Source organism: Acomys minous, assembly GCF_964271855.1.
Source record: "Acomys minous genome assembly, chromosome: 3".
In the NCBI taxonomy this organism is placed as follows: domain Eukaryota; kingdom Metazoa; phylum Chordata; class Mammalia; order Rodentia; family Muridae; genus Acomys; species Acomys minous.
Genome location: NC_140485.1, coordinates 66,390,508 through 66,417,669, shown reverse-complemented (window position 1 = coordinate 66,417,669; position 27,162 = coordinate 66,390,508). Strand labels below are relative to the sequence as shown.

General features: G+C 51.5%; 1 protein-coding gene across 4 annotated transcripts in view; it reads right to left on the bottom strand.

Annotated features, from left to right (window-relative positions):
• NFATC2 (nuclear factor of activated T cells 2) overlaps nt 1–13,097 on the bottom strand; it is a 133,366-nt gene extending 120,269 nt beyond the window's left edge. For all 4 annotated transcript variants that reach the window (XM_084777932.1, XM_084777931.1, XM_084777933.1 and 1 more), the window contains exon 1: nt 12,710–13,097. In XM_084777932.1, coding sequence (XP_084634058.1) covers nt 12,710–12,779 — 70 coding nt within the window. In that variant the 5' untranslated portion in view covers nt 12,780–13,097. The remainder of the gene's footprint in view (nt 1–12,709) is intronic.
• Between the last annotated feature and the right edge of the window lie 14,065 nt (nt 13,098–27,162).

Here is a 27,162-nt window from a genome sequence, read left to right as displayed (position 1 = left end):
AGCCATGAGGAAGGAGGGCAGAGGACAGGCACTCTTCAGGGGAAGTCACTTCTCCACCATGGAGTTCTGCCTCAAGCTACCCGTCACTGAGCTGGGTGTGGTCCTGGGAGCCCATAATCCCAGCACCTGAGAGGCAGAAGCAGTAGAGCTGCTTCCAGTTTGAGGTCAGCCTGGGCTACACAGAGAGACAAACTCTCGCCACCAAAACCAAAAACACTTGTCCTTCTTTTCAGATCTGTTTGCTGAGTACTGGCTGCAAATGCTGACGCGTGGGGGCATCTGCAAGGCTACCCCACTGCCCTTGTCACAGGACACAGAAGCAAAGAGGCACAGCTGGCTTTCCTAACTCCCCAACATACACTGGAATCTGGTGGAGGCCAGTTAAAACATTTAATTTCTAAGCCCCACCAGGCACCAATTGAACCAGAGTGCTAAAAAGCTGGGCACAGGGCTCCCAGAATCTGCATTTAAAACAAAACAAAACAGGCCCAGGCAGTGGTGGCGCACATCTTTAATCTCAGCACTTGGGAGGCAGAGGCAGGTGGATCGCTTCAAGTTTGAGGCCAGTCTGGCCTACAAAGTGAGTCCAGGACAGCCAGGGCTACACGGTTTTAGAAACCCTGTCTCAAAAAACCGAAAATAAAAACAAAATAAAATATATAAACAAAATGGGTTCCAGGGTCACAGAGCACCTTCTGGTGGTCAGGGCATAAAAGGGTATCACAGTGGGGTCAGCCAATGTCTTAGGGGTGGGGACTCTAGCCAAGACCTTGAATATCCACATCTCTAGAAGGAAACGGATCTTCTTCCCACATCCTTTAGGACAGGGGCCCAAGGTCAGACTCTAAAATTTGGCCAAGGAAAAACAAGAGAACCGTGGTGGAAAGCTCTGGAATCCTCCCTCGCCCCCACCCATCCTTTCTTATCCCTCTACCCCAGTGGTCCTCACCCTTCCCGATCCTGTGACCCCCTTAATACAGCTCCTCGTGCTGTGGTGACCCCCCAGTCATAAAATTATTTCCGTTGCTATTGTATAACTGTAATTTTCCTACTGTCATGAACTGTAATGTAAGTATCTGGGCTTTCCTATGGTCTTAGGTCCTTAGGTCCCTGTGAAAAGGTCCTTTGACTCCCAGGGAGGCAGGACCCACAGGTTGAGAACCACTGCTCTACGCCACAATGACTAAAGTTTCTGATCAAGTGGGCTTCTATTGCCTGTGCCTGCCCAGAATCCTCCCTCCTGTATTCCGCTAACTGCTCCCCGAGGGTATCCATTTGGGAAGCTACTTTCCCTTTTCGATGTTGGGAACTGAACCCAGGGTCCTATAAATGTTAGGCAATCATTCTGCCACTGAACTCTACTCCAGCCCCTGAGAAGCTGCTCTTAAAATGATCTTTGGTAGAAGTATAATGCCTTTGTCCCATTATGCCTGACAAGGAAGTAAAGGAAAGGCCTGGGCCTGGCTCATCAGAGAATTTTATCTCCCAAAGACCCTATGAGATCCGCTAAGGTGTTGGGCCCTGACCGCCTTATTCACGGCTTCATGTATAGTGGATGTACACATAAATGGAGCTCGGGTGGATATTTGAATAGAGAGATGTTTGGGCAAATGGATGGATAGTTGGGCATTTAGATGAGTGAATATGTAGATAGATAGATAGATAGATAGATAGATAGATAGATAGGTGATGGATGGATAAATGGATGGACAGGTGGATGGATAAAGGAAGAGATGGATGAATGGCATTCTTCGTATAGGTTCTCCTTTAACTATCCTCCTCTCTGAGGCTAAACCTGGCCACCCAACTGCTAGGGCAAGAACCTACTACTGCTCTCCAGTCTGGTCTTGCTGTCCCCAAGAGCAAGCTAAGCTAACAAAGAGAAGATGGCTTCTCCACTGACACCCACATGCCAGCCTTGGGACGAGCCAGTCCACACTTTGCACCCAGAGCACGAACTTGGTTGTTCTCTAGAAAAGTGGGCTTCTCAGACCGTCTCACTCTGCTCCTCCGCACCAAGGCAGAGTAACAGAGTTGTTACAGGGAGGGCTCAGCCCAGGCCCTGCACCAGCAATGTCCTTGTGGGAACTGGGAGCCAGGGAGCTTTCTTTTCTCAGGGCTGGTTTGAAGGCTCGGGCCTTGGGACGGGGGAATGAGTACTTTTAATGCTAGAATAAATAACCAAGCTCTTCAGGCCCAGCCCTGGGAGCAGAGGACATGGCCTTTGTGTATGGGGAGGCCCCAGGTGGGCTGAGACAGAGGCCTTGACAGTGGAGCCATGCCCTTCTCTTGCTCAGCCCTTGACATCCCTATAAAAGCCTCTTCCTGTCCTCAGCCTACCCACCCCCAACAAAAGCACAGCGGGAAGCCAGGGATGTCACCGGCTTGAAGCTCGCAGCAGACTTGATAACTGACTGAGCTGGAGCCCAGGAACGCAGCTCAGTTCCACCAACGCTGACCCCATTACAAGTAGATACTACCATGGAAGGAAAAAAAAAAGGTGTGACCGCGATCACGTTAGGGAACTCTGGGGGAGATGGGGAGTTCAGGGAAGCCTTCAGGTCCCTAAAACTGGGAGCACTAGCTTGAATAGAAGTTAGGCCAGGAGTAGTCAATATATACAAAGGCCCTAGGGCAGGAGCACAGGAAACACTGGAGGACCTGAAAGAAGACAATGCACTATGCCCAGCTCCGCCTCTCCAGAACATGCAGGCTCAGATGGCCCATCTTGATGTCTACACCATCTTAAAGGAAATGTCTCCCAAACCAATCCCTGAGGCTGTGTTGTTTTCACTAACCCCCAAGGCCATGTATGGCCCTCCCATTCGTCCACCAAAAGCCAGAATGGCCCTGCTTTCTCTCCTTATCCTACATCCAAACTCAAAACAGAGGGCAGCTTCTTCCCAAATGCACCCCAAGCCTGGCCATCTCTCACCAACTCCATCACTCATCTCCCTGCTCCTCAGGCCCCATCTCCTCCCGCCTGCATGAGCACAGCAGCTTCCTCTCTGGATCTCTTTCCACATGTGCCTGAATATAGAGCAGCAAGAAGGGTCCTTTAAAAATATATGTCTGGCCTGGAGACACGGCTCCGTGGGTAGGAGGACGGTGGCTCTTGCAGAGAACCTGACTTGGTTCTCAGCACCTACGTGGCAGCTCACAACCACCTATGGCTTCGGTTCCAGTGGGCTTCTGTGGGCCCTGTACACACGTTCGAGCAAAAACAATTATACACGTGAAATACATCTTAATCACACACATACCAGGAGCTGGGGAGATGGCCAGCAGTTAAGAGTACAGACTGCTACAGGGGGAGGAGGTCCCCCTCAGTCACAGTCATAGGGGAAGGGAGTAGGGGGAAAGCGAGAGGGAGGGAGGAATGGGAGGATACAAGGAAGAGATGGGATAACAATTGAGATGTGATATGAATAAATTATATATATATGCATATATATATATATATGTATGTATAAAGAATCTACCTCTGAAGCCATAAGCCTAAATAATTGTACACTTTATAAGTTCCTTTGGTCATGTATTTTATTGCAGCAATAGAAAACTAAATAATATACTCAGCCATAAGAAACAATAAAATTATGTCATTCTCCAAAAAAAAAGAGTACAGACTGCTCTTTCCAGGGACCTGAGTTAGGTTTCCACCCACATCATAAAGCTTACAACTGTCTGTAACTCCAGCTCCAGGAGACCCGATGGCCTCTTCTGTCAAGAGCCCACAACCGTGTGCACAGACACGCAAATGCACACACGTAAGTAAAACTATTTTAAATATGTATACGTGCATACATGCATACAGAAGCCTTCCAGTAGCTTCCTGCCAAGTGTAGAATGAAGAAGAAAAGCCAGGCTCTGTGTCAGCTGCCCAGCTGTGTAGGGTATCGTGCTGAGCCACCGTCCCCCTCTCTTGCGCCTTCTGCCTGTGGATCAGTCACTGGCTTTGGAAAATGCCCAGCATGACCCCACCACAGGGTCTTTGCACCCTTTTTGGGCCATGTCTTAGCTCAGACATCACCTCCCTAGAGAGACGCCACCCTGGATGCCCTCTGTCTCCTCTCGTGCTTCCTGTCTCACTTAGGCCTGACCCTGCAGCATCCTTTACACGCATATGTATTTAATCCATTGTTGCCTATTCTTGAGCGTTAATGCGTGTACTTGGAGGGCAGGGGCAAGGGGTGTCCATTTTCTCCATCTGAATATCTTGGGTAGCCAATTTTAGCAAATAAAAATATAAGATCCTGATTTTTAGACAGTTAATTATTTTAAACGTAGGTCCTAAATATTGCATGTGGAAATAATTATATTCAATTTTCCCCCCACTGTTTATATGAAATCCAGGTTTGTGTGTGAGCGCGTTCACCTGTGTGCTTGTGTATGGAGGCCAGGGGACAGCCCTTCCTCTGACACGGTCCACCTTTTTGCTTTGTTTTGAGACAGGGTCTCTCACTGGCCTAGAGCTTACCAAGTAAGGCCGGGCTGGTGGACCAGCAAGTACCAGGGACTTACCTGTCTACACCTCCCTTGTACTGAGATTGCAAGCACACAGCACTACACCTGAAATTTTTCTTTTCTAATATGGGTTTGCGGGTTGATCTCAAGGCCTCGTGTTTGCAGGGCAAGGGCTTTGTGCGCTGAGCTATCTCCCAAGACATTGGAAGGGAGGCTTTCCCTGGCTTCCTGGCTCTTCACTTATCTCCTCAAGTCTTCAGTGATGCCCAGGACATGGAAGGATGAAGACTGGGTAAGAGGCCCAATGCTTCCCCCTGGGGGACAGAGCAGGGACAAAATATGAGAAGAGCCACTCCCTGTTTGGCTGATGTGGTGGCCCAGGACAGGTAGTCTGTGGCAATGTCAGACTGTCAAAGCAACGTCACTTTGCATGTTTGCACCCAAGCCCCAAGCATGGGTACGTGACCTGTCACTGTTACTAGGCAAACATTTCATCTGATGCGATGGCTCCAGAGGCACACTGCGTGCACACGGAGTTTTTAGAAGAGGGAAGAGCCTGTCCTGTGTGTAGGGAAGTGTCCCGCTAAGTTCATTCGAGAGTCCCTGAAATAAGTGACAGAAAAACAACAATAAAATACACATTTATAAGGTAACTGTATAGATAAGGAGCCAGGGACGCACCTGTGAGCATGCGTGTACACACACACACACACACACACTTCTAAACTGACCTTCCAGAAGGCCAGTTGCTCCCATGGGTACAAACATAAATGTCCCACCAGGGCCAGCACCAAGCACTAAATAAGAACAGCTCAACTCGAGTGGCCTGGGTCCCATTTGATCTCTTCCTGGAGTACAGGACACTGGCCTTGTCTGTGCCTCAGTTTCCTTCACTGCCAGCCAGAGTAACAGTCATCATCGGCTTCCTGGGGTATGACGTGCACAGTCGCCAGCACTCCCACGCTCAGGAGGACCTTGAACGTGGCATAACGCTCAGCCTTTGCATCTTAAACCCTCGCTAACCTTGGAGCAGGATGCTGTGGGGTCTTCCTTCTGTGCACCGCCCTGATCCTGGCTGCAGCAGTTACGGAATAAGCCATAAATTCTGGACACAGACCTCACATCCTGACGACGGCCTCCATGACCGGCAGAAGCTGGGCACTGTGAACCCAATAGGAAACGCAGGGACACACACCCAATGTCAGCACACCCTGGGATGCCTTTGCTGCTCTAGATGCTAATTGTGAAACTCACTGACAGAGGCAGTTGGCTACCAGGTGGGAGGAAAGGATCAAAATCACCAGGCGGGCTGTTGCATACCCATAATCCCACCACTCCAGAAGCGAGGCAGGAGGATTACTACAAGTCTGATGCCACCAATAAACCCCAATACTTCAACTACATTCTTTTAAGTTATTTAGTGTGCGCACATACACCATGGTGCATATGGGGAGGGCAGAGGAAGCGACTTCCATCTATTATGTGGGTTCCGGGCATTGAACTCAGGTCGTCCAAGCTCGGCAGCAAGCACTCCTACCCCGGAGAGACATCTCACCACCCTTATACTGTATTTTATACCTTGTTTATTGAAACCAAGATGCATACAGAACAAAAGGCCCCTGTGACAAGCAAATTCCTCGGAGTTAAAGATGAGTGTCAGGTCTATTCGGAGATGAACCAGACTCTGAGGGAAACGGGAGCCAAACAATACCCATGCTGCCTTTATTTGAAACTGTTATAATTTGTATAGGTTATTGTAAGACTTGGCATTTACTTTTGTTATTTTTTTAATATTTAAAATTTTTAAATTGTATTTATTATGTATACAGTGCTCTGCTTGCATGGCAGAAGAAAACATTAGATCATGTTATAGATGATTGTGAGCCACTCTGTGGTTGCTGGGAATTGAACTCAGGTCCTCTGGAAGAACAGTCAGTGCTCTTAACCTCTAAGCCATCTCTCCAGCTCTTACTTTTGTTTTTAAACTGTCACATTAACTGTGGCTCATCTTGGTGACTGGGTTTCTTGCTGCTCTCTGTGTCTGACCCCTGGAATGACTTGCTCCACACTCAGACAAAGCCACTCTCAGGAGCAATCTGTTCATCACCGGGGACACGGTGTTTTCCCTTTAAGCAGTGTTGTGGCTCCAGCTCAGGATTCTCACACACCGGGCAAGCACTATACCACTGGGCTACATCCCAGTCAACTGCATTTGTGAAACAGGGTCTTGTTTTGTGGCTCAGACTAGCCTGGAACTCATCATCCTCCTGCCTCAGCTCCCCCATGCTGGAATTACCAGTGTGTACTACCACACCCAACAATCTCTGAAGTTAGGCAGTAATGGAAACAGATGCTGAGCCACAGACCTCAGTATTGGAGTGCCACTGTTCCCCTCCAAAACAAGGCACACAGCATCCTCCCTGCCCCACCGCTTTCTTTAATTTTCAGTGTATTTTCTTTTTTGAAACAGGGTTGTATGCTGGCCTTGAACTTGCTATGTAGTCAAGGATACCTTGAACTCCTGGTCCTCTTGTCTCAGCCTCTAGTGTACTGGAATGAGAGGTGTGCCTTTGTGTCTCCAGTGACTAGGAGATCAATGCTGAGAATGGGTTTTATGCCAGTTTTATGCTATGCCAGGGGTTGGTCCAGGGCCTATTGCAAGCTATGTGCCCCAGCACCACTACCCACCCCCTCTCTCTCCTCCTCCTATGCAACCAGCAGCCTTCACCTTTGCAGTTGCCTACTTGGCATGTGAGGACCTCTCACGGCTGTGGGCCTCTGTCAGATTCTCAGCAGGCTCTGTGTGACATGAAAATACAAACACGCTGGCCTACTGCTGCACCCCAGCTGCTCTTCTGCCTGCCCTGCCCGGCACTGAAACAAACACTTCATACTCAGGCTAAGGGTTGACGTGGGTCATCCAGAGCAGGAAGAAAGACTCCTGGGTTTGGTACAAAAATATATATCATCCTTCAGGAAGGACCCTGGCGGCTCCTTTGATGGGCAAAAGGTAATAGCTTAAATTTAAACAACATAAACCAGGCGTGGTGACCCATGCCTGCACGCCCAGGCCAACCAGGGATACATTGCAAGGTCCTGTCTCAAAAAAATTAATTAACTAATTAAAATAAAACAAAGAAGCTGGGCAGAATGGTGCATGCCAGTAATCCTAGCACTGGGCTCACAGTCCAAGGTCAGCAAACAGTAACGTGTGTGCTTGTGAGTGCCCACTCAAGCGCGCTTGCGTGCGTGTGTGTGCACACACACACACACACACACACACACACACACACGCACGCACGCACGCACGCATATGAGGCAGCAAGCACAAGCTACCGGTTGGTCTAGTCTGAGGGCTAGATGTCCCTCAGACAAGATGTCCATTAGACCTGAGGACACTGTGGGTGTTATAATCACCATCACACCACTTCCCACTCAGGAAACTGGAGTCCAGACAGGTGGTGGTGTTTGGTAACTTAGCTGCTGAAATAGAAAGAATTCCTATGGAACCCCCACCGGGCCTGGGAGAGCATAGTTGGGGAGCAGTGGAGCCACCAGCTTATAGGCAGGAAGGCATTATTACTCCTGACTGTTTGCTCCTTCCACACTGGTTTCTGTCTCCTGTCCAGGATTCTCACCAGCTTCCCCAGCAACCGCTCCAACAGGCTGCAGCCCTCTTTCGTCAGTCAGTGCTAGCCTTTGAGATTAAGGACGCCACACAGCCTACTGCTGTTGGATTTTCCCATGTAATCCTGATAGTGAGCTTCAGACCCCTTACCGGATCCTTCATGACCTGTCCCGGCCCACATCTGTGTTCTCAGCTTCCATCCTATTCCTCTCTGCCCTTGGGCTGGGCTTCAAGCTTGCCCAGAGACCATCTTTGGCCCACAGCCTCCTCGGGAGCCTGGGAGCACTGTTCCTCTTGCGGGCAAAGTTCTTCTCTGCATGCTTGCAGGCACAGTGTGGCACGCCTCTCGGGGCTGAGCAAGGAGGAGGTGCCTTGGCTGAATGAAGAGCTTACTGCTGGTGGTGTCCTGTTCTGCACACTTCACCAAAGCCCAAAGCTCACAGTCTTCACTTCAGATGCTTAGGAGAAGAGGCTCTCTGCAGATGTGAACCAGTGAAGATGAAACCATGCAAGAACCGAGAAGGCTGGTCCCAAGCCGAGGGCCCTCGGAAGGGCGAGCACCAATCCACAGAGGCCACAGGAAGACAGAGACACAATGCAGCCACCAACCACGAGAAGCCAGAAGACACAGGCAAGGTCACACTGAGCCTTCAGAAAGCATGGCCTGCAAGGCCCCAACTCCAGACTTCTGCTCCTTAGCACAGGACAGAAAGACATTCTTCCTGTCAAAGCAGTATTATGTGATGGCCATTTACAGTAGCCCCAAGGAGCCAGCTTAACCAACCATACACACACACACACACACACACACACACACACACACACACATACACACACACACACACACACACACACGCATGCAGCCACATGTACAAGTGCATGCAAACATGTGTACACACATGTGCAGGCAGGCATGCACTTGCCCAGAGCACAAGAGCAAACTCTTGTCCACTGTGTTCAGCTTGCTGAACAGGAAATGGACAGGTCAGCTGCTCTAGGATTGGTGAGCCTATATGAGTCTCCGTGCACCACCATACCTGGCTCAGGGCAGCTGTTCTAAACAGTGCTCAGCTCAACATTTACGATTATTCTCTTATCTGTAGGGAAACTGAGGCACAGGAAAGGGAGGTTCCTTGGACCTCCATGACCAGCACTTAGGATGTTGATTTCTGGGGTACCATAAATTTCTTCTGAGATCCACTGGAGACTCACAGAACAAGTCATGAAAAGAAAACAGCTCCAGAAAATTCTGGCTCAGTGTTGTAAAGAAAAGCTCTCACTGGAGAGCTTCCTTCTGCAACGTTGAGCATTGGGGAGACTTGGACTTAGAAGGCTCCCTGCAGGTTGGGCTGCCTGGGAAGCCATGGGGGGGAACTAACCAGGGAGGGGCCTTGGTGGTGCTCTGCTCTGAGCTTCTTTGCTGGCCACCTTATTCTAATGCAGGGAGAATGTTCTCTTACTGTCCTAAGATGAGGCGAGGCTAGACCCGGCACCTTCTGTCTGCCTCGGTTTCTCTGACCCTGTCCACGACGTCTTCATTCTCTCGAGTGTCTCTCTTTTCCTTCCAGAATGTGTCAGAGAACATCTTGGGGTTGTAGGAAGACTCTAGAGCCAAGGTCTAAGCTATATGTATGTCGATGGCATTCAGAAGTTAGGCTGATGTCAGCAAGTATCCAAGATTGCTGAGCCTGCGCTTCAAACTGACTCGGCCACTTTCTTACTGGGTAACCCTCAGCCAGCTACTGCTTTTTCTGTGCCTCTCTCCCCTCCTCCATGGAGGGCGAGTACAGTGCACCTCAAATACAGCCTCTGAGGAGGAAACGACGTGGTAAGTCTAAAGCAGACAGCCCCAGACAACTCTGAGTCAACACAAAGTCAACAGGGGACAGCCATGGCTCATCCAGGGCCGGGCCCTCTGCTCCTCCTTCTGTATGTGACTTTTGGCAACGCTGGCCTTGCTGCCTTCAGCCATCAGACACCAACACTGGGTATGTGCTCACCGCATGTGAAACAGAGCTAAGGCTTTTTTATATGCATGGTTTCGTGTGACGCGCGCGCGCGCGACAACCCCACAAAGGCTATACTGTCATTATTCATTTTTTGCAAATGAGGAAATTGAGGCTTCTGAAGTCATTGTCTTAGCCCAGTCTGTGTCATCTCAAAGCTCCAGTAGGTTTAAAAAAAGAATACCTTAAGAGCTCTAAGGGACTGTGGATGCGGTCCAGTCAGTGAAGAGACTGTCCGAGTCCAATCTCTAGCACCCTGTATCCTGGGCATGGCAGCTCAGAGCTGTTACCCCAGCACTCTGGAGGTGGAAGCAAAAAATCGGAAGTTCAAGGTCATCCTCAGTCACAAAATGAATTTGAGGCTAGCCTGGGCTACATGAGACTCTGTTTCAAAAGAAGGGGGCAGGGCATGATCCAAAGCACATGTGTTCAAAGAATTTCCACTGGTGTCCAATTTCCACACAACATTACGCACGAGCCTCTGTCGTCACTGTGGTGGAAACTGCACCTAGGGTTTACAGGGCACCCGTGATGAGAAAAGCATCGTGGTAGGGGTTTGTTGACTCCCACAACCCCCTCCCTAGAGGCTCCATTTTACAGAGGGAGAAATTAAAGACACAGAGCGGTTAAGTTACTCCCCCTGATAGCCCACAGCTGTGCGGTAGCCGTGCAGCTCTCCTAATCCATGCAGAAGTCAGGGAACTGGGGCCTAGGAGGAAGCAAAGCTCATCTCAAGTTTGTTTATTCCTAAAATACTTTCCATCACCTTTCAGATAACACCGAACACACCTCTTTCGCATCTTTAAGCTCCCCGGGGGCTTCAGACCAATGCCCCACAGCAAGTTTGCTGTTGCCATGTAGACATGTCTATGCTTAGAGACTGCCCATCGGCATGCTCATCCAGAGGGCAGTTGAGTCTAACCATGCCCTAGCTGTTGTCTCTGGGAACTCCTATGCAGGGCATAGTGATTGGCTAGACAAGCCAGCTGTTTGTGATGCTGGCTCTCTGCTTGCCGTATTGCTATGTCATGTTTGCCAGGACCAATCTGTCATCCTGTGTCCTGCGTATACAAGCACACTGGCTTACACATGCCTGCCGTTCCTGCACACTTGACAACTGACTGGGGAGTGAGACAAGGTATGCGTCCTTCCAGACCTTAGCAGAGGAGCAACATTCTCAGCTCAGAGCAGAGAATGCTGGGTCCCTCAGCAGCCACAGTAAGGCACAAAACAGAGTTCTCTCTGTATCCTTCTCTTCCTCCTTCATGGAACTAAGTCTGGCACCCCCTCCCACACTGTCAGAGCATCCATCTTTAACTTTTGGGTTGTTGGGGTGAGGGAGGGTAGGGGGGTGCACACTCCAAGACCTTCACATATGCATGGCCTGTCTGGCAACACCACCCTGACACCTGACATAATATTAGTATTTTTTTTTTCTCTTGTCATTGTATCATTGCAGCACTACCATTTAAACACTGGCAGAGGACTGGATAAACTGGTACCAGTAAAAAGACAGGATCTGGCTTTCAAAAGTCCCGCTCCACTAAAAATAAACTGAGGTTGGAGGTGGCTAAGCGCACCTTTTGCCTAACGGGGGTGGGGCTTGGATCGGGTTTCAGCAAGAGCCCCCTCTCCACCTCAATCCACTGGCCAAAACTGTCATTTGTCTGCGCCCCCACCGCGCACCCCCGCCCCGGGACTTCAGTCCACTACGCAGAGCACAAAACCTACGTTCAACTCGGATTTTATGACACGAAGCTAACTCCTCCTACGCGGATGTATTCCGCTTAACCCTTCAGCTCTTCCCATTCGCTGGTGCCCCTGTCCCTGCGGCACAGGCTGGCCTGATTTCTGACTTCCCAGACCAAACCCCTCACAATCCCAACCAGATGGGCTAGATTTCATATCGTATTCTCACGCATCAACTCCCTCCCAGCAGAACCAAATTGAATGGCTTCAAGGTTGAGTCAAAAAGAGCAGGAACGGGGACAGTGGGGGCGCCTGTGATCCCTTTGACCAACTGGTGGTATTTTGTTCTTTAAATTGGGTTGGGGGAGCTGGAAGAGCCCTCAGACACAAACCCCAAAATGGGGAGAAAATGGATGAAATTGCTTGAATGGCCCAGAGCATCTGTTGATGAGACTACTGGAAAGTGAAGTCTTTCTGTATTAGTAAATAGCAAAATGTGGGTTGTTTTTTTTTTAAGCTAAATAATAATGATGACAAGGACGATGGCCTCTGCTGTCAAAGCCAAGAGCAGCAACAGAAGCAGCCAGGGGTTAGCAGCAAGACCTCCCCCCTTTCCTGGTGTCCCGACACACACACACACACACACACACACACACACACACACACACACACACACACACACACACACACACACACGGAATCCCGCCTAGAGACACTTCTTAAGAGTCACTGCCCTGGCCAGGATGCGTGCGTGCACCCCTGTTTGACCGCATCTACCCATCTACCTGCGAGCAGGGACAGCGTGGTGCTCCGCGGGGGGGGGGGGGGGGGGGTTGGGCAGCAGAGCCGGGATGCGATGAGAGGATACAGGCAGGGATGCGGGCAGGGATGCAGGTAGGGATGCGGAGGGCGGCGCGGTTACCTCTGTCCGCAGACCCCATGGTGCGGAGGGGCTGGCGGGGACCCGGCCTGCGCAATGCGGGGCGCTGCATCTGGAGGCGCCGGGTTCAGCGGGCTGGGGACGGGGTGCTGGGACGCGGCGGAGCAGCGCAGAAGCTGCAGAGCCCAGGCTCCGCTCCGGGGCTCTGGCTCCCCGTGCTCCCGCTCCTGTGCTCCCGCTCCGGCTCTCCGTGCTCCCGCTGCCGTGCTCCGGGCTTCGGCTCAGACTCCCCGGGCTCCCGGCGCTTCGCGGTCGCTTACTCCAGCGGCAACGCGACTTCCTTCCCCGCGCTCCGTGTTTATAGGCTTTCAATGCAGTAAAATAACGGGATTCCCTCACTGTTTCCTCCTGTTTACTCAGCGCCATGGAAACCCCTGGATCCCGTCCATCTCCAAAACTAAGGGCTTTCCTGAAAACTTCACACTCAGGAATCCATGACGTCGCCTCCTCCGCAGCCAGCCAGCTCCGTGGCTCCTTTGGCCGCCAAGCACAAGTCCCTGATTGTTCGGGGCAGAGAAAAAGTCAGGGAGAGGGAGGCGCGCAGGGGTGGGGGCGCGGCCCGCCAGGCCCTGCAGGAGCTGCGTGCAAACTCAGACAGCCACCGCCTCCCCGCTGCAGCCTTGCCTGAATCCAGCCTCCTGACACCCCACTTTCCGAGAGGGTGCCCCTCAGAGGAAGCTGCTCAGGATTTCAGCCAGCACCCCCGGGGTATCCAGGAGCCCTTGGACACTTGCCCAGGGTGCCCCTCTAGACCACTCAGTGCCTTTCTTGAATGTTCTTGAATGTTCAGGGATGAAGAGGAAGACGAAGGAAAGAAATAAATAATGGCGCCTGTGCCAACTGTCCAAGATTTTTTTTCCCCTCAAAGAGTTTATTTTTAGATTCATTTAGAAAATCCAAGGTTTCCAGTATTACTCGGAGGGTCCAGCAATAAGGCTGAAAAAGAGTCGCCGAAACCAGGCAACGCATGTGTTTACGCATGCTGTGCATAAACAGGAAAATAGAGGGGAGAGATGTCAGGACCTCTGCAGCCACGGAAGAGATGTGTGGGATGGTACACACGTGGCTCCCACCTGTGGGCCACGGCTCGAAGGAATGGGCTGGGCTGCAGCCCACAGGATGGCTGGGCTGGGCAGTTGCTCTTTCCCTTCTCCACCTGCATGCACCACGGGAATTTCTGGGCTCAGAGATAGAGCCAGCTTTGAAAAGCACATTTGAAATAGTGCTGTGGGCTCTGATTAAAACACACCACACACACACACACACACACACACACACACACACACACACACACACACACACACGGGAGCTCCCAAGGCTAATGACTCATCACCCCTTCTGACAAGAGACTTGAACTCTGAGAGATATTGATGGGGGGGAGGGGACGGGAGCCGACTTCACCCATGGGACCTCTTTGTTTTCCATGCATGGTTCACAGCAGCTCCTCCAACCCCAGGCAGATCCCAGAGTCACCACCAAAACCAACTAGAACCCTGCCTGAGAAAGTCCCACCTCACTCCTACATAGGGGACTGACTCTCTCTGAAGTTTGCATGCACCAGGGTGGACCTTGGCAGCCCAGCTTAAGTAATGGTGTACCAATCCCGAAGAGCAGTCATGTCTGTCTACCTACTGTGTGCCAGTAAGGGAGTTGTGCTGCCTTCCAATTAAACCAAGTCTCAGGGTTCCCAAATTCCTCCCAGCCACTCTGTAAGCACCCACTTTCCAGATGGTTTGAAAGCCAGCAGACACTAATGTGTAGACAGTGCGTGGGGATCTGCGCAGCGTAGCTGTTGAAGAGGCCCCGTTTCTGCGGCCTCCGTACCCATCTCCTGCAACAGCAATGGGACACCCAACCTAGGGCTCCCAGGTTGCAGACAAAGGCCGAGGCAGGTTGAGACCTCTTGGCCGTCATATGCATAAATGAGACCCCACCGCTTGCTTTTCGCTTCTAACCATATGTTACCTCCCACAGAGCAGCCACTACATTATGCGTGAACACCTCCCCTAACTCAGTGTCTACTGTGTGCCAGGTCTCTAAATCCCCACTCACACCTCTCCTGCAAAGGCATCCAGTCCTGCACAGCCCAACATGGCAGCCGCCAGCCACACATGGCTAAGAGGAAAGTAATTAATGAGTAAGTGGTAGGCCAAAGTCAGTTCTTTGATGGCACGAGCTTGCATCGCAGGTGCTCAAAACCAGGTGTCTTCCCACACCGGACAGTAAAACATAAACCACGTCCATTCTTCCAGAAAGTTCTCTTGGGCAGCATGGTTCTGACAATCCAAAAGGTCCCACACTGCTGAAGTTGCCTTGTCATCACATTTTTGCCCTGTAAAACGGAGACACTAGCAAGACTCACATCCCAGAGCTGAAAAGAGTCAAATGAACGTGTTTAATGGACATGCTGAGGACAGTGAGGTGTATAATAGACGCTAAAAATACATATCTTTAAAAAATAATAAAGCCTTCCCACGGTCAAGGCGTAAGTGGTGACTAAGTGGGGACTGGGCTTGCCTGACTGTCTTCATATGTCACCTCTAGGCCTCTCTTCCTGAGACTAAGCCAGGCCAGCTAGCTACAAAGCCTTCTGGGAGACTTGGTTAGCCAGACGCACATCTCTTGCCTGGCATGCTGGAGGCCCTGGGTTCCATCCTGGGCACTTAATCGTATTCATTTTCTTTTTCACTACATTTATTTCATCACGTGGGTATATCAGTGTGCACGTGCCGTGGCATGCACAAAGAGGTCAGAGGACAATCTGTGGTTCTCGCCTTCCATTGTGTGAGCTCCAGGATTGAAGCCAGGCTGTAAGGCTTGGCAGCAAGTGCCTTTGCCCCCTGAGCCATCTCACCCACGCTCATTCCTCTTATTTTTACTTTTTAAAGACAGAGTCCTCATGGCCTAGCTTGGCCTCAAACTTAGAATCCTCAAGTCTCCTCCTTGAGAAATGAAGGTACAGGTATGGGCCACCACACCCATCCAAAGCCCTTTAAAACAAAACAAAACAAAAAACTAGTTCCGTTATTATTGCCACTGACCAGGGTATCGTGAACCCTACTTACAGATGAGCACATCAATACTCCAAAAGTCCATTTTCACACAGCTGGCCCCAAGGTGACCCCAACTCTGGCAGCTGCGAGCCCATGTTCTTGGCTCGGCAGCCCCTGCCTCCCGAGGCCTCCCTGGGAACCTCCGCCTCCGTGGCCAGCAGCGAGGCAGGAAACCTGCATTCTGGGCCTCCTCTGGCGGACTCATTATCGGGGATAATTTTAGACTCGGGTCCCACCCAAGCTCAGGCCTTGGAGGCGAGTCCCCATCTCCACAGGTGCCTGGAGCTGCTGGAATGAGGGACGCCTTCTGGAACTCCGGAGAATCAGCATTAGCCACTTTTTTTTTTTTATGGCCCTCACTCTTTGTCACAGTTAAGCGTTTTTCCCTTTTTAAAGCCCAATTAATACTACCAGGCTGGAGCCTGGGCCTAACAGCTGAGTCACCCAACGTGCCCTCATGAGCCGCAGCAGCGTTAGGCCCCCTCCAAAGCTCCTCTTAAGTTCCTCAGACAGTTTCTTTCCTTTCTCACTGCCAGAGCAAGAAATATTTTGTCCTTTTGAACTGAACCACCCACTGTTTTTCACTTCTGTGGAGCACCCGCCTTTGCTGAGGGGGTGCTCCAAGGGGGGTTGGGGGGAGCTTCCGCCCACTAAATTATCCAAGAGAACTCCCCAAAATAGAGGCCCTCGGCTGGACCTGGGACCTGCCAGCATGTGAGGGGAAACGGCCGAAAAGAAATGGAATCAAAGCAAAGGGGAGGTATCCAGGTGGCCTTGGGACACATCTGGGCACCGGACACTCTGAATCATTCCAGACCCTTTTCTTAGATGTGCCCCTCCCTACAGCCTCATGAACAGACCTGCAGGTGTTCCTGCCAGGATACCACTGGCTAGCACTGCCCGAGCTGGCAACTGCGCCAGGACTCAGGGCAGCTCAGAGGGGCTCTCGTGCGTCTCTTCACTTGCGCATGCAGAGCCCATGTCCTCTCTATACATAGCCCAGGTGGGCTTGTAAGCTTACTGGCTTATGACAGCTACCGGACAACGGACATGGTGCGCTTGCTGCGAGGCGGCCATTAGCTCATGGAAGCTTTGTGGTACCTCATGGTGGCCATTTCATCGAGCAGAGAATGTGGCACAGAGAGGTTATGCAACGTGCCCAAGGTTGCCTCACCAGCCAATGGCAGAGGTGAGATTTGAACCCCAGCCACTGAGCTCCAGAAACCACGTATTCTTCTTTATTGCCAGGCTTTTCTGTCTCCTCAGTTGCTATGAGAAACAGCCCAGCAAGGATTTCCCATGTGTGGTGATACCACTTGCCTGAGGTCCTAGCTCCTGGGAGGCTGGGGCAGGGGCAGTGCTGTGAGTTCACAGTCAGCCTGGGTTACATAGCAAAACCCCATTTCAAAGCAATAACAAAGCCAAAGATGTCTGCGCTCTGCGGTTTCGTGGGCCTAGCCATGACAGGAGGGTGGAGGGCACCAACAGGGACAAGGCCCTTTAAAGTCGTGCTTCCCTCTCCTGCCCAGCGGCCCTGCTTTCCTTTGAGGGAGAAGAGGCCATGGCCAAGGGTGCTGATTACACAGTGGGTGCTTAATAACATCAGCTTACAGCCACCGTGCCAGGACAGCAGCACACAAAAACCCAGTTCAAGCAAATATCCTCCTGTCAGGGTGTCCCCTCCCTCCAACAATAAAGTCTGACCACCATTCCAGTCTGCAGAGGTCCCTGGCCACCCATCTTGGTGTCTCCATCCTTTGTAGTGGGACTCTGCAGGCAATGGCATTGGACCACTCTCCCAGGAAGGCCAGCATGTAGGGTAAAGGACACTCAGCCAGGCCTTTGGTGAGGCCACCTGCCAAGAGCCAACCTAAAATGTGATTGCAGCCACAGCTAGGGGTCATCTCAGGATGGCCTTGGGCCACCTAGATTGTGAGGTAGAAGCTTGTCCTTTAAGCCACCAAGTGTGGAAGAGATCACTGAAGGCTACCACCGTGGCCTCCCTGTCTGATTGCAGATCTCCTCTGTCCTGTCCTGTGCCCAACTCCTTGTCTGGAGCACTTGTCCCACATTTCTGTGGCTGGCTTCTTTAAATGTCATCCCCATGATTTAGAGGAGGTTGAGACAGAGTCTTACTATGTAGTTCTGGCTAGCCTTGAACTCCTGACTCTCAGTCTCCCAAGTGCTGGTATGACAGGTGTGTGTCAGCTCACCCTACTTCAGCACTATTCTGTGACAGTTTCCCATGACCCTCTCTGAAATATGCTCCCGTGAGCTGCGGCAGCGCCGCCCCTGTCCCATCCCAGTGAGGTTTCACCCGATGCCTGGAATCTCTATGGCACTGTTTTCTTGAAGTCTACATTCACTTATGTCTTGTCTGTGTGCCCCACCTTCCCACAAAATGTCAGCTCCCCCAGGCCAGGGCTCTGGCTTCATGGCCTGGCTATGTCCTCAGCACTGGGAGAGAGGCCTGGCCTATGGCCTGCCTCAAAAATGCTCGTTGAGTGAATGACAGAGGCCCAGCTTGTCTCGTCAGTTTTGTTTACTGGTCATGAGTCATCTTCCCACCAGACTAGGAAAATAGAGGCCTGTGTGTCCTCCTCAGGGCTTGGCGAGACTTCTAGAACGGGTGGTCCCTGCTCTGTAGTCCTATCTCATGTCTACCTCAAAGCAAGTTTGGCAGGCTGTCCCGAGCCTGCCACACACAACTCATTTGGGCCTCATAACTTTCAGATGAAGCCTCCTATAAACCTATAAACCCACCTATTGCCAGTGAGGAAACTGAGGCACAGGGTCCCAAATAGTAGGCAGTAGACTGTGAGAAAATGGCCAGTCGTGGTATGGCTCCAGAATTTCACCCCTGAGTCTGGTTAATATTTGTTGACTGAATAACTGACAGCTGGGTATGACAGTATGGCCAGCCACCTGCTCGGCAGGCTGCAGGGGACACCAACTATCCATGGCTCAGGTGTGGATAAGTTAGATGGCTCCTGGGGCCAGGAAGGAGAAAGGAACAGGCGGAGGCCGTCCACGGGGAGGTTTTCCCCCAAGTCGTGGGACGGAAAGGTTCACCTCATCTGGAAAGAACGCCCCGTCCCGTGGCTGCAGCCACGAGTGAGGTGTCTCCCCAGCCCACTCCTCGCGGCGTGCATTGTCTTGCTTTTAATAGCTTCTCTGATCTGTACTTGGAGCAGCTCCGGCCTGACTATTCCCAAAATAATCCTCAGCGCCGCTTTTTCCAACTCGCAAGTGCTGAATGGCGCTGCCTCTCCATCAGCCACTGGTCCCAGGGTCCCCAGGCAGGAATGTAACCCATCGGGAGGTTGCTGAGGATCTTGGAGAGAGCATGGGCTGCTGACTACGAGTTCTTCCCCCACGTACCCTCCCACCCCCGCCCCCCAGAGCTCCAGCTTGCAGAACTGGGCTGGGACAGCCCGCCAGCGGCAGCCCTCAGAATGCCCCGGGCTCCCCCTCTGAGAGATGGGGAAGATTTTCCTAGAAGCTGGAGAGCTGACGTGGAGAGAGAGGAAACTGGCTCATAGTCAACTTGCCTTTCTCTTTCCTGCTGTGGGCAGAAGAAAATGGAGACTGGGGGAAATCTCCTTTGCAGAGGCAGAGACTTTCATTCGTTTATTCATTTTTGAGATAGGGCCTCAGATAGCCCAGGCTAGCCTCTAGCTTGCTACATAGAACCGAGGCTGGCCTTGAACTCCTAATCTTCCTGCTCCCACCACAAAAGTGCTAGGATTGTAGGCATGTGCCACCACACTTGGTTTAGGCAGAGATGGGAATTGAACCCAGGACATCATGCAGGCTAGGCAAGCACTCTATCGGCTCAACCCAAGGCCCAGCAGGACTTCTTTCCTTAAAGAAAAAGACTGAGATGCTCATAACTGGAATTTTATTTTTTTAAAAATTCAGTGCTCTATGGAGCCTCTTTTTGTTTTTTCATTCAACAAACATTCTGGCAAACCTCCGGTAGGCTAGACTGGAGATGCAGCTATGAGCAAACCAGAGACAGAGCCTTGGCCCGCTGAGCTGGCAGCCCGGTGGGCGTGGGGGTGGGGGTGACACTCAGAGCTGGCAGCCCAGTGGGGGGACACTCAGAGGAAAAACAAACATCGAAGACACAGCTGTGGCCAGAAATGGACACAAAGTGGAGCAAGAAGACAGTACGGACTGAGAAAGAGGTGGTCTCAGTCAGGGGGTCTGAGGGGTTCACCAAGGCCCAGCTGAGTGTTGCTGAGTGAGGCCAGAGAAGAGGACTTGCAGACATCTGGGAGCACAATTGCCTGAGGCTGACGAAGTTCTCTCAGAAGTCAAGAGCTGAGTTCAGTCCTTCTGCCACGGGATGAGTTCTCTGGGCACCTGCTGTGTCCCTGAACTTGAGGTGAACCTGGGAGGCAAGGCACACCCTCCGGGTGTTCCACACAGCAGGTGAGAGGTGCCGGCAGGCTGCACAATGAAGGATCCACTGCCAGGTGAAGACGTGGGGGAACCTCACAGCATGTGGGGTGGTGCACAGGCTGGTGTGGGGGTGTGAGGTGGTCCCCACGAACAGCAATAAGCACCAAACTGTACTGAGTAATCACACTGTGCTTGGGCCTATCTTTAAGTTTTTGACACATTAACCTATTCAATCCTCACAGCCTTAGAAAGAATAAGAACAAACAAACAAACAAACAAACAAAAAAAGGCCAAATGACTGGTCCTAGGCCGCATAGCAGAGAAACAGAAATCTGGCCACAAAAAGGGTGGGCATATTTCTCACTTCCTCTTCCCAGTAAAGCTAGAGTCGATGATAGGAGCCATTTTGGGACCATGAAGTAAAAAGCATGTAAGGAAGGCAGAGTTGACACACAAAGGTCCTTTCGGCCTCTGGTGATCATGGAGTCTCCATAGCAACCCCAAATCTCCTGCCCAGAGACTCTGTTGTAAGAGAGAAATAAATAACTGATTTGTCCAGGCCATGTCTATTTGGGAACTTTGGCTAGAACAATTACATCTGCGATCGTACCAATATGGTTTTTATATTAAGAGCCCCTGGGAGCCATCGAGGAGAGTGACAGCGAATGACATGATCAGACAAGCTGGTGTCAGGAAGGCAGCCAGAGTTGGTGCTTAGAATCTGGCCTGAGTACAAACTTCAACTCTGCATCTCCCTAGGGTCAGGGACCATTTAGCTTATGTATGCCTCAGTTTCCCTGTCACCAGAATGAAATGACTACTATCCAGGTAGAGAGCCATGATGAGGATCCATAACAAGGCTTAAAATAGCACAGGCTAGCCCAGAAGATATCTCAGTGATGAAGTGCTAGCTGTGCAAGTGTGAGCAATCAAATTCAGAGCTCCCCCAGCACCTGCATAAAAATCCAGGCATAACTGTGCATGTCTGGGAGGCAGAGGCAGGAAGAGCCCATCCTGGGGCTCCCTGGCTAGCCTGTCTCTCTAAAGCAATAAGCTCCAGGTTCAGTGAGAGGCCAGGCCTCAAAAAAAATAAGGTGACAAGCAATAGAGGAAGACACCTGACAGTGACCTCTGACCTCCACATGCACACACATGGATACATCGACCCACATAAACACCTATTTACACTACCACAAACACCTGTTCCCTTCCCACACACATCCTGGTGTGCATCAGACACCTGGAGTTCAGGGAGTATGGCCTCAAGAAGCTTCCATTGGCCACACCCTCTCACCGCAGAGCTGACCAAGACCGCACTGAAACCTGCTCTCAGGAGGTGCTGATGGGAGGCCAGGGGTCCACACCTTTATCTCCAGCAGGCTGAGGGCATGTCACTAGGTGACCCTGAATGAGACTATCTGGAACCTGGGGCACATGTGTCCAGATGGTAGCACAGAATGGGACCAGGTCATTTTGGAGAAAACTATCTCCGTGTGGTCTAGCCTAGGATATCGTCCCCGGAGGGAGTCCACATGGATAGGTACAGACACCCCACTGGGCAGCACACTGCCTCCCCACGGGCCCCTGGGAGATAAGAAGCCACACTTCCTGAGGATGTACTCGGAACCTTCCGCCAGTTCCTCTGCAGTTGGCAAAATATTGCTTTGTGGAGCCAACCCTATTTTTCCATTAATGAAAGTATTTTTGGGCTCCCAGCAACAATGAGTGACTGTTACAAAAGACACAGAACCTTCCAAGGTAAACAGTGCCTTCCCCAGCCCAGGCTGGCTGCTCGGTCACTGAGCTGGTTGAAACTGTTCTGGGCTCTGAGCCCTGTGGGGTCTCCTGGCCTAATGAGGACCGAAGGCCAGAACGTGCTATTCAGGGTGCCCTGGGATCGTGAGGCCAAGTGTCCTACCCTGGCTTGTGCCTCCAGTTGACTGATTAATTCATCATACACATGTGAGTTGAGGTCTTGCTTCTGAGTCCCATACTCCCTGGCAGAAAAAGATTAGTTTTTGTTGTGTGGGAGAGCATAGACCCATGGGACAACAGACAGGGAGGAAACTTCCTTCCCTTCTGATGAGTGGATAGATGGATGCGTGGATAGATGGATGCGTAGATAGATGGATGCGTGGATAGATGGATGCGTGGATAGATGGATGGGGAGAAGAGGTGCATGGATGGGAGACTAGATGGATGGATGAATGGGTAGATGGATGATGGACAGGTGGGTAGATGGATGGGTAGATATGGATGAGAGGTAATATCAGTGGATGGGTAGGTAGATGGATAGATGGAAGAACAGATGGGTAGACAGATGAGTAGGAGGATGGGTGTGTCAATGAGTGGACAGGTGGGTAGGCGAGTGGCTGTGTTGATAGGTGGGTGTATGGGTGAATGAATGAGTGCGTAGAAAAGTGGAGCCCATGTGTTGATGACCATCTCAGCATTCTCACATAGGAAACTCCTCACCTTGGATTCTTTGGGCAACAGTGAACACTCATTCTGACTGCGAGGCAGCCCCAGCATTGCTTGGTTGAACTGAGGGGGCCATTGCTATACTGGAACCAAGGTGGCAGCCAGGCAACGGGCCTCTGAGGCTGGCCTGTAGCCAGAGGGTCCTCCTCAAAGTGTCATCCAGGCTGCTCGAGTGTGTTCGCAGCATGGCAAACTGCCTCTCAGTGAAGAGAAACAGTAGCCAAGGAGGCTGACCCTGTGACCAATCTTAGTCCATAGCACATCCGGCTCCTTGGGGATGAATTGCTGGATCAGGTTCCTCCACTGCCTCTGGAAAGGAAAAGTGACCACACCCGCACTCACCTATGTCCTTCCATATCACAGCAGCAGCCCCTGACCTGGAGTGTGCACTGAGCACGCCCATTATGTGACAGCCTGGATGCATTGCGATGGCAGAGAAGGTGGTGACCAACAGCAGGGGGTGACTCAGGGGCAGATGTGCTTTATCGCCTCTGTGATGGTGGCAAGGCTGAAGGGCACAGGCCCTTTCCCAATGCCCATTACATCATCTATGAACTAAAATTTAGGAGAGTTCGCAGTCTAGAATACCAGCATCCTGCCATGGGGGATACTAAACAGTCTATATTATTTCTTTTCTTGTTTAGCTGTGCTGAGAGATGGAACCCAGGAGCTCCAACATGTTAGGCTCAGTTCTGCCGCTGAGCCACACCCTCAGCCCCTTACTGGGGGATTCTAGGCAGCTGCTCTACAGTTGACCCACACCTTCAGCTCCTCGCTGGGGGAATCGTAGGCAAGTGCTCTAGCACTGAGCCACATCGCCCTCCCCCCCTAGGCTCTCACTGGGAGATTCTAAGCTGAGCTACATCCCCCTCACCTTTCTTACTATTTCTTCATCCTAGTCCGGGGACTGACAGCCCTACAGATTCTAGTCCATTGCCTGCTTTTATAGTTTGTTGGAACAAAGGTATGTCTGTGTTCACAGGCTGCCGTGGCTGTTCTCCTACGGAAATAGCAACGTGGGACAATAAAACGGTTGCAATAGGGCCCATGTGGTCAGATACAAACACTTACCAGCTGGCCCTTCACAGAGTGCTCACTGACCCCTGACTCCAGAGAGCTTAAAGCTCATCTAGATGTATCTGTCTTGAGGGCCAATCCACGCCAACTTCTTAATCTCCTCCTAAACCAGCCCAGCCTTAGCCCATGTGTGGACGGCAACTTCTCCCAGCAGGGGACAGATGTGGGAAGATCCAAGTCTTCCCACAGAGTCTCATGTCGGCCCCATTTGGGAGCCATTTAACACGATCTTCCATGTGTCCTCTGGAGGCCTTGGCTGGGCTGGGAGATAAAGAAAGGGGCCCTTAAAACAAAGGAAGGGGTGCTGGGCAGGGGACCAGGCAGCAGTTTGTTGAAGAGAAATTCTACCTTACCTAGTTACAACTTTTCTTCCTCTTTCCCTTCTTGACCCCCACGCCCACCCCACCAACTTCAGAACCTACCAACCAGGCTCTCGCACACTGGGTTTTGCGCCAAGTGCCCACTCAGTGTGTGGCACATACTGTGCACCTGCACAAGAGCGAAATGAACTAGGATACAAGGTGGGAGCCTCCCCAGGAAGCCTCAGACCCCCAGTGGTCTGCCTAGAATGAGGAAGTCCAGCTTGAAGGATGTGACAGGGACCATCTTCCTGACAGATGCCTGCTGAGGCTTTTCCTGCTGCACAGAGGCCTCTCTGTGCAGTCATGAGCTCTGTTTCAATTTCACACCCTTCTATAGCCCCTGCTTCCAAGTTTACTAGGAAAGGAAGCCTTTCTGGGGCCCTATTTATGTAGTTCAGAAAAGGCTGACTCCACCCCCTCGGTTTTAGCCAATCAGAATCCAGAGTGACTGGTTCCAGCCTATAAGAATCAGCCCTGGGACTAGGGATGAGCCTTATTCCGCCTAAGATTATTTTGTGTGGAGGGGTTTGTTTGTTTGTTTTGTTTATTGAGTCGGGGTATTTCGACCCGTGCCAAGGATGATGTTAACTGCCTGGCTTTCAATTCCCAAGGCCTGGTATTACAAGCATGGGCCTTCTCGCCAGGCTGAAAACATCCCTTGTACACTTTGGATGCTGTCCGTTGATCTGTGATTGTGTCTCAGCATGAGCACACCCGTGCAATGGTTGAGATGCACTCACACTGACAAAAATGCATCACTCTGTACTTGACCTTCCCATTTAACTGGACAGCCCGGGTCTTACCCAGGGCTCCCACTGTTTTGGACCCAGTGTCTGCCCACTTGAACTCAAGCCCAACCCAGCCTAACCCCTTCAACAAAGGTATAATGGTTTCCAGGGCTCTGCCACCTCCATAGACCAGAGACTCCCTGGCTTGGGACATAATTTGCTCTTGGCAAGGACTCTGTCCTAGCAGTAAAGATCCAGGGCCCAGCCTCATAGTAGGAAACGGTCACATGACCACCCGTGTGGCGTGGCTCTTGGAAGACCTCACAGGTGAATAAACAGAGGCAGCCTGCATGCCTGAGTCCTAGCAGTGACCTCCTGGGCAGAAGGGCCCAAGGAGGGCCTGGCTCTCCCATGCTAAGGCTTCCCACACAGCCCCTGGGACCTCTGGCTGGAGGCAGGATGTAGGCCAGGGCTTCTGAGCCACGTGGTCTGCAGGCAGCAGACCAGTGGGCTCCTACCCGCCAGGCCGGGCAGAGCTAGCCTCAGATAGCATAGAGGAAGTTCGGGTCACCTGGGGCAGGTGCCAGCCTCCTACCTCCCGCTCCTTGGCCTTTCCCAGGCCCTTTACCCAGTGGCTCTTTACTTCTTGGCTTCTGTTTTGTTTTGTTGGGTTTTTTGTTTTGTTTTGTTTTGTTGGCGTTTTTTTTTTTTTAAGTTTCCTTTGTTGTTACCACTTAAAGTAAATAAATAAATAAAGCAAATGAACAAAGCAGCAGCTGGAAAGCTTTGTGGAAAATGGCACCAGCTCCGAGGGCTGCCCCGCCCTCCACTGAGTCAGGGCGCCAGAGCCTTTGAGTCCCAACTGGCCCCCAAATGGAAGCTTCTCTGTTCTCCCAAAGGCCCAGCTTCTCCTGGTGGGGCGGGGAGTTCCCTCATTCATCCTCCAGGACTGCCACACACAGGCCTGACCAAGAGGCCAGCAGATTCCTAGGACCTCTGACCAGTGCAGTCCCATCAGCCTCCCTTCGTGCAGAGCCTCCCACCCAAGTCACGGCCTCAGTTCCTGCCCTCCCTCCCTACAGCCCAGACCATTAAGACCTCTCCCCGACTGCTCAGCAACCATCTATGGCTTCCCGTTGTCTCCTGCAGCCAGTACTTGGTCTTTGTGATGGGAAACCTTCAGGGTAATGGTGTTCATTGTTTATGTTTCCCAGCATGCCTTTCTTTTTGGTGGGTAAGCCACTCTCCATGGGGTTCTTAGGGGTATGGCACTGGGGAATCTCAGGTCTCAGGCCTTCAACTTTGAGTTCATGAGGTTCGGGACAGGAGCTGCTGAGGCCACGGTGTCATCCATGGGAAGACATCCCACTCAAGAAAACACATCTAGAAGAGCCAGATGGGGCTGTCATCTTTAGCTCCTCCCATGTGCCTGGATACAGGCTTGCCTAAAGCCGGCTCTATCCATCCCTGTCAGTCAAAGGGACTTTAGTGACCCTCCCTCTACAACGGGCGGGCGTGCCTTGCTACTCAGCTTTGTTCTAACATTTGCCTGAGTGTCTCAAAATCTCTGAAAACACTGCTTCTCAACCTATTAGTAGAATCTGCCTTGTGTTCTGATCTCTGCGCCTTTCACGAAGCTGGGCCAGAGCCCACAGTGCCCTCTTCATGACAGATAAACACAATCTCATCTATCCATCCATCCATCCATCCACTCCATTAATTCATTCATGCATTCATTCATTCATTCACCTTGACAAGGCATCAACAGCCCAAGCTGGTTTCAAACTCTCTATGCAGCCAAGGATGGCCACAAACTCCTGATCTTCCTATCTCCACTTCCTGAGTGCTGGGGGTTCAAGCCTACACCTTCACCCCATTTATGAGGTACTTGAGATGGAGCCAGGAGCTTCATGCACTCTAGGCAAACACTCCACCAACTGAGCCCCACTCATGGCTGACGAATCTTCTGGGCAGCCCCTCTGAGGTGGGCCCTCTTGCTCAGAACTCACAGCTTTCTCTTATTTCCAGGGCCCCCTTTCCCTCCCTGTGGACAGGACTTGAATGGATGAGCGACACCATCATTCAGCTCTGCCTGACCTAAACAGAAGTACCTTTTGTTGCTTTTAGCAAAAATCTCAATCACTTGATTTTACCTATGAAGCCTTGGGAGCCAGATGCTGCAGTGAAAGCCTGCAAGCTCAAGGAGACATTGGAAGCACCCAGCTGACCTCCCTCCTCAGCCGACATGCCAGAAGAAATGCCCCCTCTCCCGTGCCATCTCAAACAACCTCCTTCAAACTGAACGTCCCTCCCTTTTACTTCCTGTG